This window comes from Sinocyclocheilus anshuiensis, unplaced genomic scaffold (genome assembly GCF_001515605.1).
Source record: "Sinocyclocheilus anshuiensis isolate Anshui unplaced genomic scaffold, SAMN03320099.WGS_v1.1 scaffold1824, whole genome shotgun sequence".
Lineage (NCBI taxonomy): Eukaryota > Metazoa > Chordata > Actinopteri > Cypriniformes > Cyprinidae > Sinocyclocheilus > Sinocyclocheilus anshuiensis.
In genome coordinates, this window is record NW_015555811.1 from 6323 (window position 1) to 25591 (window position 19269).

The 19269-nt window shown below is 36.9% G+C and overlaps 1 protein-coding gene across 1 annotated transcript in view; it reads right to left on the reverse strand.

Annotated features, from left to right (window-relative positions):
* Nucleotides 1-15701: 15701 nt before the first annotated feature.
* The window catches only part of LOC107675142 (gastrula zinc finger protein XlCGF57.1-like), a 14508-nt gene continuing 10940 nt past the window's right edge, over nucleotides 15702-19269 (reverse strand). The window contains exon 2 of the mRNA XM_016469384.1: nucleotides 15702-17673. Coding sequence (XP_016324870.1) covers nucleotides 15986-17673 — 1688 coding nt within the window. The 3' untranslated portion in view covers nucleotides 15702-15985. The remainder of the gene's footprint in view (nucleotides 17674-19269) is intronic.

Genomic DNA, 19269 nt, shown 5'->3' on the forward strand with positions numbered 1-19269 from the left:
CCCCCAGGACCACTAGGTAACTTTGTGGAAGAATTAGATGTGCTGGCTCTCAAACTTTCCTGAGGATGGTACTCCCCTAGTTATGCTTGGAGACTTCAACATCCACCTCAGGCTGCAGACTTCCACACTCTGCTTGACTCTTTTGATCTCAAGCGAGTATTAACTATGTCTACTCACAAATCAGGCAACCAACTGGACCTTATTTACACATGACACTGCTCCACTGATCATGTGCTGATTACTCCACCGCACACCTCGGATCACTTCCTCCTCACTCTTAACCTCAACATGGTTCCTGACACAACACATACCCCTACACATGTTACTTTTCGACGTAACCTACACTCTCTCTCACCCTCCCGGCTATCTGCTATGGTTTATGGATCTGCGATCACTCCTCTCTTCATTCTCTGCTAATGTCTCCACTGCTAAAAGGACATACTATCACAACAAATTTAACAATTCGCCTAACTCTCGCATGCTCTTTAAAACATTTTCCTTCCTCCTTTGTCCTCCTCCTCCCCCTCCTTCATCAACTCTAACAGCTGACGAATTTGCCACATTCTTCATTAATAAAATTAAAACCAATCAGTGCACAATTTGCCACATCACAATCTGTCAAGCACATCTTACCAGCAAACATTTCACATCCTTCTCTTCACTCTCTGTGGCAGAAGTCTCCAAACTTTCTAATCATCCTACTACTTGTCCGCTTTATCCTATCCTATTCCATCTCATCCCCTTCAAGCCATTCCTCCTGCAGTTATACCTGTACTCACTCTCATCATTAACACATCCCTTCACACTGGTGTTTTTCCCTCAGCATTTAGACAGGCTCATATAACCTATGAGAACTACAGACCGGTTTCCCTTCTTCCTTTCATTGCAAAAACACTTGAACAAGCTGTTTTCAATCAAGTCTCTGCCTTTTTCACACAGAACAGCTTCCTCGACAGCAACCAGTCTGGTTTCAGAAGTGGACATTGACCGAGACTGCCTTGCTCTCAGTTGTTGAAGCTCTAAGACTGGCAAGAGCAGATTCCAAATCTTCAATACTTATTTTGCTGGATCTGTCTGCTGATTTTGACACGGTTAACCACCAGGTCCTCCTGTCAACCCTATTGGCAAAAGGCATCTCAGAAACCACACTCCAGTGGTTTGAGTCTTACCTCTCAGATAAGTCCTTCAAGGTATCTTGGAGAGGTGAGGTGTCCAAGTAGCAACATCTAGCTACTGGGGTGCCTCAGGGCTCAGTTCTTGGATCACTTCTCTTCTCTGTCTACATGGCATCACTAGGTTCTGTCATTCAGAAACATGGCTTTTCATATCACTGCTATGCTGATGACACTCAACTCTACCTCTCATTCCATCCTGATGATCCGACGATAGCTGCTCGCATCTCAGCTTGTCTAACAGACATTTCTTGCTGGATGAAGGACCATCACCTTCAACTCAACCTTGCCAAGACAGAACTGCTTGTGGAATCACAATTTCACCATCCAGTTAGGTACATCAACCATAACTCCTTCAAAAACAGCCAGAAATCTTGGAGTTATGATTGATGATCAGCTGACTTTCTCAGACCACATTACTAAAACTGCCCAGCCTTGCAGATTTGCTTTATTCAACATTAAGAAGATCAGGCCCTTTCTTTCGGAACATGCTTCACAACTCCTTGTTCAAGCTCTTGTTCTGTCCAGGCTGGACTATTGCAATGCTCTATTGGCAGGTCTTCCAGCCAGTTCTATCAAACCTTTACAGTTAATCCAGAACTCTGCAGCAAGATACATTTTTAATGAGCCGAAAATAATGCACGTCACACCTCTGTTTATCAATTTGCACTGGCTACCAGTAGCTGCTCGCAAAAATTCAAGGCATTACTGTTTGCCTACAAAACCACCACTGGCTCTGCACCCCTTTACCTAAATTCATTACTTCAGACTTATGTGCCCTCTAGGTCGCTTTATTGTGCCATCTCAAAGAGGCACAAAATCACTTTCACTGACTTTTAAATGAAATGTTATTCATATTATTATTCATGTTATAATTTATTTGTTTAAGTTAACATTACTAAACAGTAGTTTATTATATGCTTTGACTTGGGCTACTTTAAGTGTTTTTATAAAGCATGTTTAATTTTTAATGGTTCTATTTCTTATTATTATAACCATTGTCCTGTTTTTTTACGTTGAACCACCACGCTTTAGTGTTCTTACTATGACAACCAATATGGTTGTGTGACTGCTTTGTGAACATGATATTTTATACATGTACATATGTTGGTAAATAATTTAATTGCTTATTAAGAGACATCTTAATTCATTTGTAAATAGTATCAAATCAATCCTTACAAATGTTGCTTTTTAATATTTTTGATTCTATTTTGCACTATTGTAAATAAACTTAAAAAAGAAACCTTTTAGTCTCCTTACATTCTTTAAGTTGTTTCACAACATTCCATCCTGATAGGTAAGTTAGGTGGAGGGTATATTTTGCCCCAGGTGTGAAACACATCAGTGTTCATGGCAGTTGTGTGCAGTCCATATAAGCTGTGAATGTTCTGCATACCCAAATCATTTGAACAGCTTTGGCGCCTACACTCCGCTCCGCTCATTATTGGTCCGCATTCTCATGGGTTTGTTGGCATGTGGGTGATTTCATGCACAAGATAACTGCTCTCATAAGTAGAAAAATGTGCTGTTGCTGGCAGATTGCCAATTACTTGATTACAAAAATCACGTTGTATTTGATGTAAAACTAACTTGACTAAAAGAAAAATCTGTAACTATAAAAGTTTTCTCAAGCAAAGCACAATCTAAAAAGTCCACTGAAAACATTTCTTCATAGAAATAATGTTGAAAGCACTCCCTATTTGGAAGCATGCTTGAGCAAACTTATCAATGTGAATTTTTTTTATAGTTCCATTATAGTTCCATTCATTTTCCAACTGCTTGACAAACCTTGCGTGTGTACATGTGTGTGTGTAACCATGTGGCAAGGCACCTAATGGCTATTCCTGGCAAAAGCCCTACTTTTATATTGACACCTGTCATGGTGTTTCTTATTTGTTGTCTCTGATAAATTAGATAACAGAAGAAGTCACTGCTCACCACTGATTTACGGCTGGTAACACTCCCTCACATACGGCCTTTCCAACACAAAAATTTGTTTCATGTGAATGATTGGGCAAAATGCAATACTCAAAAATCTTGTGAAACAATGCTTAGTATGTGTTTCATGGACACATGTAAATAAATCTTTTTTTTTTTTTTTTTTTACTAACCACGCATAAACTTGATTTTCTTAAGCAAAGTGTAATCAGTCTTTAGCCATTAATATGTGCATTATAACTGAAATAAGGACATGTAAAAACATCTCTAGACACCAGTAGGTTAAACAACTGGTTCATATCTCAATGCACACATCACGTATAGGCCTATACTGTTCGGCAAAAGATTCCATGCTCTTGTTTGACTTAACACCTGGCCTTAAGGCAAAGTTGGCGTGTGAACATGAAAATTTGATGTGTGTTGTTAAAGAGACTTCTGCCTTCAAATTAACTAAATTCTGGTCAAGAAAAAAGAGATAGAAGCAGCAATTGTGAGTGAGTGACCATAAAGTGATGTTCAAGCTTCAGTCAGTGGTGGCCATGGCTACCTCTAAGCACTGTCCCTTTGACACGCTACCCTTTATTACTCTGTGGCATGGCTAGGAAATTGGTAGGCCCTAATTCTCTAGGAAAATCGTATCTGGAGATACTATCGCTCAGATCCTTTGTCAATGTTAAGACAAACATCAAATGTCCAATTGCATATAAAAAACATAGCAGAATTCTCCTCGATAAGCCAAACAATTTGACATCTCGTTCAAGGGTGTACGAAAAACAGTGCAGGACTGGTTTGATGTCAAAATTTGTATAAGGAAGTATATAGCAAGAAAAAGAAGAAAGTGAGATGATAGTAAATGTGATGCTTTGCTTCGCAAATACCACAAATTATTATCTTGTCATTACCTTGTGCGTCAGTCACTTTACCTGAAAGAAACAGAGAATTTTGTTTCAGATTTTAATATTAAATTATTATTTTATTATTAAAGGCACATCATTCTTTATTAACAATTAGATTTTAAAACAATAAATATAATGTTGTAAATTACATTAAATGGAGGACATTTTGTTATGAAAAATTTTATACATATTTCTCAATATCATCATCATCATTAATTACTTAATTGATTTAATCATTCACAAATGAGAATTTGCTATTAAAATGCAGATTTTTTTTAACATTTTATTAATAGGATTTATAACATGTATATTTCTGACTTACTGGCAAGAAGAGACAGCAGTGCTAACACATATAATGGGGCAGGTTTCCCCATTTTTGTGTTTTCACAATGTGTTCTAAGAAGAAAAAAAAGAAAGAATCTTAAACACTGTGAACAACTATGGCACCAACAGCAGTATCTTTTTTAGATAACTTTTTCATCATTAATACCGATTAAGCATAACTACAAAAAATAAAAATGATTGGCTATGATTTGTTATAAGGAAATGAATCTTACCAGAATATCCAACGGATATTGTGACGCTTGCAAATACAATGATCTAAACACCCTCTTACAGTTTTTGAAACAAATGACAGATAATGTCAGTATTTATACTGATTTTTAGGAGGTGGGGTTTTCACATAACTTACAGTAATATCAATAGAGCGAAAATTGTTGCGGGCATTTCAACAATTATGATATTTTAGAGATGACAGAAACCTGTCTTACTTGCCCTCCTGGTTTTAACTTTGCAACACAGTACTGATTTTTTTCATTCTCAGCTGAGACTTAATGAATGAATTGACACATAAAACAAGTTAAAAATACCTTTTTTTTGCAAAAGTTTCAAAACCTTAATAGTATAATAGTGAGGCAAATGGCTAGCTCTCACATTTTTCTACATTTCTGCTAAAATTAATTACTTTTATATTTTTAGTGAATTGCATTTTAAGGTGTGAAATCTCAAATTAGACCTTCAATTAAACTTCAAGGTGAGAAATCCTAAATTAAACCTTCCAAATCCACATTTCACTGGTGACGTGGCATAAATCTATCATCTTATTATACAATATTTTTCTCTGTTTTACTGAGCTAAATGTAAAACCATGTTCATGTAAATTGTTAATTTTTTAACCAATAAAACTGATTCAAATGTGAAACGTAATTTGTTCATGTAACAGTTTGTCTAGTAATGAGATGTGTCTTTAGTCACTACAGTTGACCCAAAACAATGTTTTAATTCAGTTTGAATCACTTTTGAAGAAGGACTTCATTCAAACATGATTGGTGATCAGATTTTAAAGGATTAAGTGAAAGTGACGTGTGGCCAAGTATGGTGACCCATACTCAGAATTAGTGCTCTGCATTTATCCCATCCAAAGTGCGCACACACACACACACACACACACACAAACAGAGCAGTGGGTAGCCATTTTTCTTTTTTGCTGTGGCGCCCGGGGAGCAGTTGGGGGTTCGGTGCCTTGCTCAAGGGCACCTCAGTCGTGGTATTGAAGGTGGGAGAGAGCACTGTACATTCACTCCCCCCACCTACAATCCCTGCCGGTACGAGACTCGAACCCACAACCTTTGGGTTATGAGTCCGACTCTCTAACCATTAGGCCACGACTTCCCCATCTTGATTATGTTCAAGTCAGAGAATTAAAAAAAAAAACTGAATTTAACAAATTCGCATTTATCATATTCACTTTTAATGATATTGGGTTCAGTAAAACATCTGTGTACAAGAGCTATATGGTTAGGAAATTGCAGTTAAACACATAAATCAGACTTCACAAAATTATATTTGACTCTGTCACAGGATTTTGTCACAGTACCAATATTTTAACTTAAGTACGATTTCAGTCATTTTTACACCCTTGGACATTTAATGTTCCAATGTGTAGGCTATCTTTATCTTCTTCTTCTTATTATTATTATTAGGATGTTTATGTCATCATGTATGTAGAACTTAAGGCTGAAATAGTTTCTAGATGATTTAAACTGGTTTTGTGAGTTTAAAGTATGTACTTTTCCTAAGGGGTTTAGTTGACAATTTTAAGTTCTAAATGTCGGTAATGTGCATGCATGTTTATCTCAGCATTCTGGAGCAGTTTCCAACACTGTACATAGAGTATAGTACAGAAAGTCACATGTCATTTCAAGCAAGTAATTTCAGAAATGAGAACCTGTTTGGTTTGAATTGACTTTTGTAACTTCTTATATATTTTAAACAAATTGTTCTAAAAATCATAAGATATAAATAAAAAGATTAACTTGTTATTAAATTGTCATGAATTTAAGACCCCTCTACAGTTAAATTAGACTACAGTGATCCTGCACTGATTGTTGCAAGAAAAGTTAAATGTTACATACTATGAAAAGTCTTTTTATTCCAATTTTTCGTTATAAGAATATTGAATTAATTGTGTATACTGTATTGTATTTATTATTTACATATTTCCAAAAATAAGCTTTCTAAGCTTTCAATTATCAAATGACAAATAATTTACAAATAACTTAAATCACCAAGTGACAGTATAAACAGAAGCACCAAACAGTGAAACAAAAAGTATCCGTAATCTGCATAATTTATTCATGTTATATAGCATTGCTGGTATATGGAATATTATTCACAGATTTCAAACCTTCTGTAAATGTGGCCACATTGTCAAACATGCAAATAGATCACGGAAATAGCTACTCTGTAGATATTTGAGATGCTTTCTGTTTAAATCATGTTCGGATTGCAGAACAGGCACTTCTGTTGCCAAAGGCTTGTCATGTTTTCTCAAGAATAATCTGGGCAATGACTGTCAACATGAAGACGGTAAAATGTGGGCAATTAAACTGTACATTAACTAAAATAGTCTGTTAAAGATCTGCTTTCTTTGAGGTATCTCTATATAGTCTACTTATATTTATTATATTATACCTATGTTCCCTTTAAATTAATTTTATCTCAAATTCATTTTTGTCTTACTTTGCTTTCAACTTCCATTCACGTTTGCACATAGTTCTGTTCTACTTTTCTCTCTCTCTCTCTCTCTCTCTCTCTTTCTCAGACACACACACACACACACACACACACACACACACACACACACACCCTAGAATAACACAGATGACTTGAGTGAATTGAACTTGACTGGTATTTAATTACGTGAAGTGTCACTGTTTGTTTGTGTGTGTGTTTTGATTTATAGACTAGGGGTTGTGCTGAAAGAGTCAGCACAGAATAGTTGACGCTTTGAGCCTGTGTTAACTAGTCAGGGCCACATGACATGAACTCTTCTATTTGCCAGAAGACATTCAACCAGCATCATATGTGGATGTCACAGAACTAAAGTATGGTGGAGTGCTGCATTGATTATATACTCACTTTCATAGTAGTTGTGTATTACCTCAACTGCCCTCTCAAGAAATGACTAAACTATTGAATTTAAATGATCATTTTGATGAAATTGTAGAACAACATGTTACTAGGACTGAAATGCTAGCATAAATAGACGTCCTTACTAAAAACAATGAAAGTTACGATGCAGAGAAAAAATGTGACTGCTTACAGCCATTGTTTTATGTGCGGTGCAGAGGGGCACAGAACTGTTGGCTGACATATGAAGACAAGAGTTCAGGGAAGTGGGCGTTGATCACTGCAGAGACAACCAGTGATTGAAGTAAAGCAACTGTGTCCATATGAAATTCTTCATGCTGCAGCCACCTCTCCATTCTAGCCAAACCAGTCTAACCAAATTAGAATTTCTTAGCTTATAAAGGAAAGTGTCTTCTGAAATGTACCATGAGCAATTTTACTGTCAGTATGAGGTGAGCTTTATGGAGCAGAAGTGGAAAGACATATAGCCTACTTACCTCACACAGAGTTTCGTCATCTCACCAAGATAATTGAACCGTAGGAACTGGAGGTCAGAGATGTGAAAAAGAACCTCATACCACTGAACTAAATAGAGATTATAAAATATTAGAGATTATAACATGTAAACACAGTCAAAATGAAGTCTTGTTCACCCTAGCCATGCAATGGAAACTAAGGGTGAAAAGGCTGATGCTCTTGCCAATCACATTCAACACCAGAAAATTTTGAAAGAGCTAGATATGGAAGCCTAAGCCTCACTAAGAGTTGGACCATAGGATGTTGAGTTATTCATGATAAGTGTTAAGCTGGGGTTTGTGGGGCCCCAGTGCAGGTTGTACCCGTGTGCCATGTTTGAAATCGTAAATAAATAGAACAAAGACACAATAAACAATGTTTAAGTTTTTTCAAGGTGTTCAGATACAGAACTAGAATAATCAAATGTAAAATATCATTGCATAGTCCTCACTGTATAAATTAAATATAGATAAATTCTTCTTAAAACTACAAAGTAATTCAGTCAAGAACAATGAGTGATTATCTCTTTTTTATTATTTTGGATTATCTTTAAGGACACTGACAGCAGCTAGTAAATTAGGCTAGTGCATTAAGCTCTTTTGCGTCTTTTTGTGCTTGAATGTTTAAATTGATTAGGTGTATTTTGTTCGTTCAACTGCAAGAAGATGCAAAGGAGAACTCAATTCGGGTGTTCGATTGTCTGAGAAGCGGCACTCTGTGTGCGCACCGAACACAGCGCATGAGTACTCAATTGAGTTCTTTTGCATCTACTTGTATTTAAATGCTTTAAAATCTCTTGAATGTTTTAATTGGCCAGGCTTAAAAACACGTGCAAATTATAAGCTTTCGTGACGACGCGCAGCAGTGGCTCATCAACTGTCATGAGCGTATTTCATGCTGCTCTCGGGTAGTTGCCGGGGGCCCCTATAATCGTCATCACCTTTCACCCCACTAGCGATGGCCCTGATTACAGACACTGTAATTGCAGGCTTTTCATTGTTGATCAAGAAGAGGCATACCACCAAGGATTTATGGCTGAGGGATCCAGACATCTGACAGCCTTCATCATACCATGGGGGTTATATGAGCGGGTAAGATTCCATTTGGGCTGACCAATTCCAGAGAACCATGCTGGAATCCCTACGTGATGATTGCTGTATACCTTGCATACCTGGACAATATAGTTATGCAAAGACATTTGAGTCCTGAAAGCGGTACAACAGCATGGGGTAAAACTCAGACCAACAAAATATGAGTTCTTTAAAAGAGAAGTCAAGTATACGGGACGTCTTGTTTGTACTGAAAGTAGTTCCAAGACCTCAAATCCATTTTATCACTGAGCGACAAGTCACCAAACACCATGGGGAAGTATGAAGTTTGATGAGATTCTTAAGCTATTACAGAGCATACAGTCAGAAATTCTCCAGAACTGCAAAACTGGTTTATGATTTTCTGCCTGAAGTAAAGGGCTATAACCAGACATATGGAAAGAAACAACAAAGCATATATATAGGAACACAAGTAAAGTACAGAACAAAGTTTACAAAGGGAATTATAGATTAGTCACCAAATATTATATTGCAAATGTGAAAACATTTGGATTTATGGCAAATTTGGATTTGTGTTGAAAAAGATGTAAGAAAACATACATTTGGATAGCCATATGTAAGCTTTGTATTCTGTTGTAATCTAATTTTCCACAATTTTAGCAATATTGCACAAATTATTCCACTGGACTACATATAGAATCTCTAGATTCTTATCCCCCCCCCCCAAAATCCTCCTTTTGTTCACTTTTAATCCCTATATTTGCATTCTTTATTGAGGTAAAATAGAAAACAACTGTAGATCAGATATACTTTTACTTGTCAAAAACAACAGAAATATCAGGAAATACTGGTCATTGCAACATGTCAGTTGCTGGCAAATTAGACATTACTAGTCTGGGTATTCATACAGAAATGTTTTCTTATATGATTTAAAAATTTAGTGTGGCTTAGCACTGTTGCCTCAAAGCAAGAAGGTCCCTGATTTGAGTCCTGGCTAAACTAGGAGGTCATGAAAGGTCATGTTCTCCCTGTTGGTGTGGGTTTCCTCCAGGTGGTTATTTCCCCAAAAGACATGCAGCATAGGTGAACTGGATACTATACTGTGTGCATACTATACACTACACTATAGGTGTGCCCTGTGATGGACCATCCAGGCTGGCCCAAGATGCTATGATAGGCTTCAGCATTTCTGCGACCCTGCAGAGCATAAAGATTTTTTTATTTTTTCATAACGCAAATGGGAACACAAACGTAGTGTCCTGTTCAAGAGGGAAAGAACTTGTTTTGATAAAAGAGAAAATTTATACCAGAGGGGAAAAAGAACAGAATGAGGAAGTGAGGTGAAATAACAGTCATAGTAAATTTAGTTTGTAATTATACATGCTTCTGTGACAGCTTTGTAGTTTAATTGATGCTTTGTTGTGCAATGTTATGTTTAATGCAATGTAATTTGGTTTTCCATGGTTAACCTAGGCTATTTGTGTTCAATCATTAACCTTAAATCATTAAAAACTCACATAATAAACAAGAATAAACAAATCAATAAGTTTACATTTGTATGCATTTACTCATTTACTAACTGCTTGTTTTCTTTAAAAAATAAACACTAGATTTTCTAATCTTTTTGTATTCTGTCTATTAGTTTTCTTTTATTTACTATACAGTAAATTGATTAAAAAACATTTCATCCAATAATGTCAGTACAGTCAATTCAATAATATTGCTGAATATAGTCCACAATATGACCAATGAAGTTGTAAAGGAATGTTCGCTTTGACACGTCTGGGTTGAACAGCATGTTTGTGTCTCTCAGCCTTCAGCAGGATCCCGGCATCAGGTACAAGTGGATCATTTATTTTGAATCATTATAAAAATAAACATAATATTAATAGTGTTTAAATAGTATCAAATGCTGTAGTGAAATCCCACTACAACTGAGAATTTAACTGGTTGAGGCAGACAAATATGGGCCAAATTCCAGTCAATAAATCAGAGTGGAGATTCTTGATACTGAAGCATTTGCTGAACAGTTTTGATATACATCTGTGATGTGTGGCCTACAGAAGGAAAAATAAAGAGAAATTATTAGAAACAATGTATGTGTGTCTTATTGCATTGATGACATTCATTAAAGAAATAAGTAAACATAATACACGTAAATGTATTTTCAGTGTAAATTAACAATACAACAGTACAATGAACATATCAATGGGCTGTATCATATCCAGATCCTAAACAAAGTATTGCTCCTAATGCAGTACTCAAAAAAACAAGCCATTATCCAGCAAAGCTTGGAGCTCATGGTCATCTTCATTGTCTATCTGCTTATTTGTAAGATAAAAACTGCTAGCTTCTTTGTAATGTGTGATGAATGTATCATACTGTTCTGAGATCTTCAATAACACATTTCTTGTACAACTGCTGGTACTGTATAATAGACTGTAAAAAAAAAAGGACGACGCTTCTCCACCTCCTACCACTATAGAAAAGTAAAGCCAAAGCATCTCAGTATAGCCGCTGCCATCTTGAGTAAATGACGTCATTTGGAGTCAGAGTCTGCGCAGTAGAGATTCGTTTGGAGCCCGAGTCTGCGCAGTAGTGTCGTGAGGTGGAGCCGCGGTATCAAACTCCTGCCCATACTCCCGCAGACTCAACCAACCATAACGACATGCCCCATTTTTATAGCATTAAATTACTAGCTAAAATCAACCTTATCACAAAAACGAACAATTGAACATATATCAGCATGATAACAACTACCTTAAATGACCAAAACCATCTTTCGGAAAATTGTATTGGAAGTGTAATATATTTTTTTATTTTGACTCAAGTCCCATTCGTTTACATGGAGAGGGCGGGGTTTATGACCTGTACTGCAGCCAGCCATCGGGGCGATCAAAGAGCTTCACTTTTCAGGACGTGTGAGGCACACCCATAATTTTTCTTGATTTTCTTTTAACCTTCAATTAATTCTTAATGAGTAAAGTTGCAAGACTTTTTATATTGCTCTGGCTATACTGGGTCACTGGATATATGTTCCTCATCTTCCTTTGTTATGTTTTCTATAAACTTAGAGCTGTATGCAGTAAAACGACTACTGCATAATAAAGCGTTTGTATGCATCAACCAATTGCTTAATTTATCTTTCATGTTGTAATTTTGTCTTTAAAGGTTTAAGACATAAAATTTAAAGTAACAGGTGAATATCAAGTAAACGTCATATAACACATAAAAACGTTTATATACTGTTAATGTAGTTTGAGTGACGAATGGAGCTCAAGCGTAGTTCAGGCAGACTACAGCCAGCATCAGCTGACGTTCAGAAATGTAGCAGTTTCCCCGGTAACCACAGTACACAAAGCAGCGCAGCAGCTGACTTTGAAACATGCAGCACACATATTCAATGATATCATAGCCTTTTGAAGTTTAATCCTCATATTAAGCTGTATCACAATTCTCGTCGTCAAATTTAAGACTTCCTAAAAGCCATTATTAAGACTTTCTTGTACCATTTAAGACTTTTAAGGACTTTTCACTCACTGAAAGTCCACAATTTCGTGACGTAATGCTGCTTTGACTGTTGGGTAGAAGTTAGGGATGGGCATATCGATCCTGATGTATCGATATATCGATACTGATGCGAGTATCGAAAGTATCGATACTCAAATAAAAAATATCGATACTAAGGTGTGGTTTTTTTTTTTACCAGTGATTTTATTTAACAAAAAAATTTATGTGTACAATATGTATTGAATTGGACGAATAACCTATGTTAGCGAATAATTGTGTAGGATAGAACAATTTTCCTGCTCAACTGAACACATGATATGAACACCAAAAGTGCTGCAGGACAGAACTAATCAATCACAGATAGTGTTCACTCACTGCTGACAGTGCATTCAAACAGGGCTGTTTCCCAAAAGTATCATAAGAAATCACTGATGTTTTTGGGAACGGCAGAACAATGCTTATCAGAGGACAGAAAAAAACATTTATGTTTGAGTTATTTCACAATAAACAAATTGAAATTATAGCCTACATAGTTTGTGCAATTACATTTATTTAAATTGAATGTTAAAAGTTCATATGGTAACACTTTACTTGAAGGGGTGTGCATAAGACTGACATGGCACCTTCATAATCATGACATGACACATGTCATGAATATGAAGGAGGTTTTATGCATGTTTATGACAACTGTCATTAAGTGTCATTCGCTCAGTTGTCATTTTTAATGCAAATATGACATTATTTGACCTAACCCTAACCTAACCCTACCCCTACCCTTACCCCTAACCAGTAATGTTAATATAAATCATAGCTGTCAGAATAAAAAGTTTGCATTTTATGCGTGCAACACCCTGTCACTGGCAGTCCCTTATGAAAATGAACCATGGTGGTTTTACTAAAGTGACCGTAGTTCGACTATAGTATTTGTAAATTTCCCACAACAGTAAACATTTTAACCACATGTAAACAAAAATACAACCTAGTAAGTTGCAATTAAGGCATATTCAATGTTGAAATGCATTTCAAATATAAAGTCAACATTCCTGGGCGTGTACTGAGAGACTGTGCAGTGGAACTCACTGATGTCTTCACAGCCATTTTCAACATCTCGCTAAGCCAGGCTGTTGTCCCCACATGCTTCAAAGCCACCACCATCATTCCAGTCCCAAAGATTGACAATAAAGCAGACTTGACTTGACTTGACTTGACTTGACTTAAGTGGATATCTTTACCCATTTTATTCTTAGTAATTTAATTACTCGCGAGCACCCTTCTGAAAGCTAAAATAACGAATGGGGCACCGTACGGTCTCGTGGACTTAATGGATATGCACAGACGGCCATTGTAGGTCCACAAGAAAGCAAGTGCACATGAAGTCTACCCATTTGGGACAGGGCCTAATTAATCCGTACTCACACTTGCTTTAGTCTGTCGCACAGACATGCGCTTGGTCGGCTTCAGTTCGGTCCATTCCTTCATCCAGAATCTCTCCAGACCCTTCAGATTTCCAGCTGCATGTTGATGCTTCTCCTCTTCCATTCACTGCACTCATTTTCTATAGGGTTCAGCTCAGGGAACTGGGTTGGCCAGGGCAGAAGCTTGGTTTTGTTCTCAGTGACCCATTTATTTATTTATTTTTTTTTATTTTGATGTTTGTTTGTGGATCATTGTCCTGTTGGAAGATCCAACCATGGCCCATTATAAGATTTCTAGCATTGACAGTCAGTTTTACATTTTTTATCCATTGGTATTTTATAGAATCCATTATGCCATCTATCTGAACAAGATATCCAGGATCTCCGGCAGGCCCAAAGTGCTTCACAAATCAAGCCACCTTGGTGAACAGTAGCACATTATAATTTAAAGGGTCATGAAACCCCAGACTACTTTTTCTTAGATTTTAGCAGAGGTGTTTGTGTTGCACATCATAGAAGACAATGTTAGCATCCGATAATTTTAACTGTTGGAGAAAACAGGTTAATTTTAAGCTTTTTTGCGTCATTTTCATCTTCCGGGTTTAAAATCTACATTGTGTTGACGTCACAATTTGTGACGTGGCAATGGACTAATGGTGCGTTCAAGTCATGTCGGATAGATCGTATTTACGAGTTGAACGCACATGAACGCCACCACAAAGTCGTTATTACGAGTGGGAAACTCGAAATTTTCTTTAAGCCCCGAGTTTCCGAGTTGGGGGCGTCAGTAAGAAAACGTGTCGGATGGAATGCAGATCCAAAGACTAGCATCATCTGTATTGATGGTAAATTTGTTGAAATTAATAAAATGATACATTTTTTGTAATGTAAAATAAAACTGTTACATATACAAAATATTATATTATTGTATAATTACCAAAGAACATATAATGATTCAGTTTACATCACCGTTGGATTTTATGGAAAAGAAATTCAATCGCCATATTGTTCCGACCAAAGTGACTTGAACGCACCTGACGTCGTTATTACGACTTGTCAACTCATAAGTACGAACGTCCCAGGAGGACTTGAACGCAGCATTTTAGTACATCGATGACACGTTGGTGTCTATTAAATTATTCATGAGACAGCGTGTTCTTATCCTATGAGAAGACGCTTCGATTAATTATTCACAACAGCATGTGTTGATTTGCTATGACAGACACTTCAGACTGTGAGACTGCATACATTAACTGAGAGAAATGTTCATGGATTGAAGAAGACTGTTTGTTTTTGCTTTGTAATAAGAGTTCGGCACAAACGCGATTCATTCACTTGGTGAGCATAACCGTTTTTACTGTGACACAACCCGTCAAAAGGCTTATATAAACGCCACAGAATAAGCCTTAAAAGTTCTCAGAGGTGCAACAGCACGTTCATATATATGTTTTCGATGCAGACTGCAAATGGCTGTGCATTTATTTGTGTTTTAACTCGATGGGAGCAAAATGAAACTGTCTGTGTTGTCTGTCTCCCCTTACGCTGTTTCATGACCCTTTAAAGAGACTTAAACAGGTTGCTGTTTTTGACAAGGTAAAAAAGGTGTTGTTTTACACGACCATTGAGGAATTTCAACCAAAGTGTGTTACAGACATTTCATGAAGATCCTAAAGAATCATACCAACTTGTGGAAAATGGGCATCCAATATCCCCTTTAAAGTCCAGACTGTGCATTTTCTTACTAAAGATCAATCAAATAATGCAGTTTGATGTTTATTTCATTCAGATTGTCCCTTTTTTTTTTTTTTTTACAATCTTTCCGTAACACATTTCACAGCAAGACAGAAGTTTAATATTACTAATATTTTGATCCCAAGGTATCAATACATGAAATGGAACGACACCTCCATACAAGCGAAATTAGAGGGCATCTATGGCAACTGCTCAATATTACAAATTGAGATGATCATGTAGAGCTCATCAGAGGAGTTCATGTGTACATGACAAAAGAAAATAAGGTCTAAATAGAAAGTACAAAGAGGAAAAGAATGGAAATGGTCATCAGATTTGGCCCACATTCAGCTGCGGTGTGAACGGAGCCTTAATTTCACGCAGGTCCGTATTTTCTGGTGCCATTTGAAACTGCTGAGCCATTTAAACCTCTTACCACACAAGGAACACAAATAGCGTCTCACATCTGTGTGACTTTTCAGGTGTATCTGTAAGTGTGATGGCAAAAGACGTTTTTTATTACAATGATCACAATTAAATCGCCTTCCTCCAAAGTGAATGCCCTGGTGATTTTTGAAATTGCTACTTTTCGTAAAACTTTTGTCACACTCTGAACACTGCGGTTTCTTTCCAGAATGCGCTCGCAAGTGACGTTTCAGGGCTCCTTGATATGTGAAACACTTTTTACATTGGAGGCATCTGTAAGGCTTCTCTCCAGTGTGAATTCTCATGTGAGTCTTAAGGCTTACTTTACGATTAAAACACCTTCCACAGTCCTGGCATTTAAAAGGCTTCTCTCCAGTGTGAATTATCATGTGAGTCTTCAGATTTCCTTTTTGTGAGAAGCTCTTTCCACACTGTTTGCATATATAAGGCCTTTCACCAGTGTGATCTCTCATGTGGTAATCAAGGGATGGTTTATAAGTGAAACGCTTTCCACACTGAGGGCACGTGTAAGGTTTCTCTCCAGTGTGAAGTCTCATGTGAGCCTTAAGGCTTATTTTATGACTGAAACTTTTTCCACACTGTTGGCATTTGAAAACTTTCTCTGCAGAGTGACTTACTACATGCCTGTTTAGGCGTTTCATGCTTGTGTAACTTTTTCCACACTGATCACATATGAAACAGTTCTCTCTTGAGTGAATCCTCATGTGCTGACTAAGAGTTACTTTACGTCTGAAACTCTTTCCACACTGATCACATGTGAATGGCTTCTCTCCAGTGTGAATATTCATGTGATACTTGAGGTTTAGTTCTCGTGTGAAGCTCTTCCCACACAGTTTGCAGGTATAAGGACTCTCTCCAGTGTGAGTTGTCAAGTGGGCATTAAGGGCTGCTTTATATGTGAACTTCATTCCGCACTGAACACACATGTAAGGCTTCTCTCCAGCGTGAAGTCTCATGTGATTCTTGAGGTTTACTTTATGACTGAAACTCTTTCCACAGTCATGACATTTAAAACTGTCCTCTTTTGAGTGAATTCCCATATGGCAAGTAAGGGTTACTTTACGTTTGAATTTCTTTCCACACTGATCACACGAGAATGGCTTCTCTCCAGTGTGTATGTTCATGTGATACCTAAGGTTTAGTTCAGTTGTGAAGCTCTTTCCACACTGTTGACAGGTGTAAGGCTTCTCTCCGGTGTGAACTCTCATGTGCCTTTTAAGGGCTCCGTTTTGAGTGAAACTTTTCCCACATTGTTGGCAGGTGAAAGAATTCTCTCCGGTGTGAATATTCATGTGGACTTTAAGGTTTCCTTTTTGAGTGAAACTTTTCCCACATTGTTGGCAGGTGAAAGGTTTCTCTCCAGTGTGAGTTCTCATGTGGACATTGAGGTTTGGTTTTTGAGTGAAAGTCTTTCCACACTGACGGCAGGTAAAACATTTGTTAGATTCTGTATTCAGAGCTCTTTTTTGTGATGAAGTCTTTTCTGTCTGTGTAGATTTTTCTCCAATAATGAAATCATGTTTCATGTACAGATTTTTCTCTTCCATTTCATTCAGTTCTCGACTCTCCTCTTTCAGTGTCTTCAGCTCTAAAGGGAAAAAATACAAATACAAGTTAACCCTAGTGTAATGGCGATCTACTTTCCTTTCCGTTCTCCATCATCTCCATAGGGAACCAGCACAAAGGTTTTGACGAGTAAAACCATAAACTTTCAGTTTACAGTTTACTTTTCATTTGTCAGGATATAACAAAAATCGAACTTAAGAACTATTTACACTTCTTCAAGCTTCAAATTAAATATGGTTTCAAAGAACGGTCAAAAGACTAACACCAAGCCCCTTCCTTCTTACGGTTCAAAATATCAACATTCACATGCATATTACTTATAAAATCGAAATTGACCTATGAAAAGTCATGTATGCAATATAAAGATCACAAAATATGCAAACTGTATATCAAATAACAATCACTCTTAATATAAAGAATATAATAATAATAGAAAAATATTACTAATTTCTTAATGTTCTTTATGGCTCTAACACCCAGTTTAATGGCACAAAGCAAGACATCAAAACCAGCATGAAAGCATTAGAGCAGGGCTGTCCAAACTCGGTCCTGGAGGGCCGGTGTCCTGCAGAGTTTAGCTCCAACTTGCCTCAACACACCTGACTAGAAGTTTCTATGCCTAGTAAGAGCTTGATTAGCTGGTTCAGGTGTGTTTAATTAGGGTTGGAGCTAAACTCTGCAGGACACCGGCCCTCCAGGACCGAGTTTGGACAGCCCTGCATTAGAGCATCAAAGCCAACAACGGGAATGCTAGAATCCTATACACCAGTGTTTCTCAACTGGTGGGTCAAGGAGTGTACAGTCAAAGAAACTACATCAACAACAAAAAACATAATTATAAATGTTTTTCTTGATGCAAGACTTATTTTGAAAGATGTGCGTGAAAGCTGTTGACACTTTTTTTTCAGTATCTGCGGTCAGATGAGATCTTGTCAGGCTTAATGTCAATCTCATTCTATTGTTATTTTTGTAACTTGTTATTGTTATGAAATAAAAAGTCTCTCACCTCAGAAAAATGAACTATCCTGTCCTGTCAAGATGTTATACTGTGCTTGTAGCACACTCTTCAATTGCACGTGCAAATGCGGCAGTGCACACTGTATATCATTTCACTAAAGCGCAAAAGAAACCACGAGCATGCAACATGTGAAATAAAAGTAAAGTACCAATAAATCACATAACTGGTACTTCGTGTGTTAGCTGCGAAGGATTTGCATGAAGGGATGATATTTTTTTCAACAAATTATATATCATAAAGTGGGTCATGGCTTGATCACTATGGGAAAATGTGGGTCCCATGGCCAAACAAGTTGAGAAGCACTGCTATTAGGGCTGTAGCTAGCGATTATTTTAGTAATTGAGTATTCTACAGATTATTCCATCGATTAATCGGATAAGAAGTAATTTTTATTTATTAAAGAGCAATACTAAATATACAAGAGATAATAAGATGGATCTCTTAAAATAAACAACTAATTTGTTTTCTTTTTAGAAAAATTAACATTTTTATTGCTGAAATTGCATACATTAATAACCGTGAAAACTAAACCCATTTTAATGTATTTAATTGCCAAATTGCATTCAAAATGCAAATACAAATATAAAATATATATATATA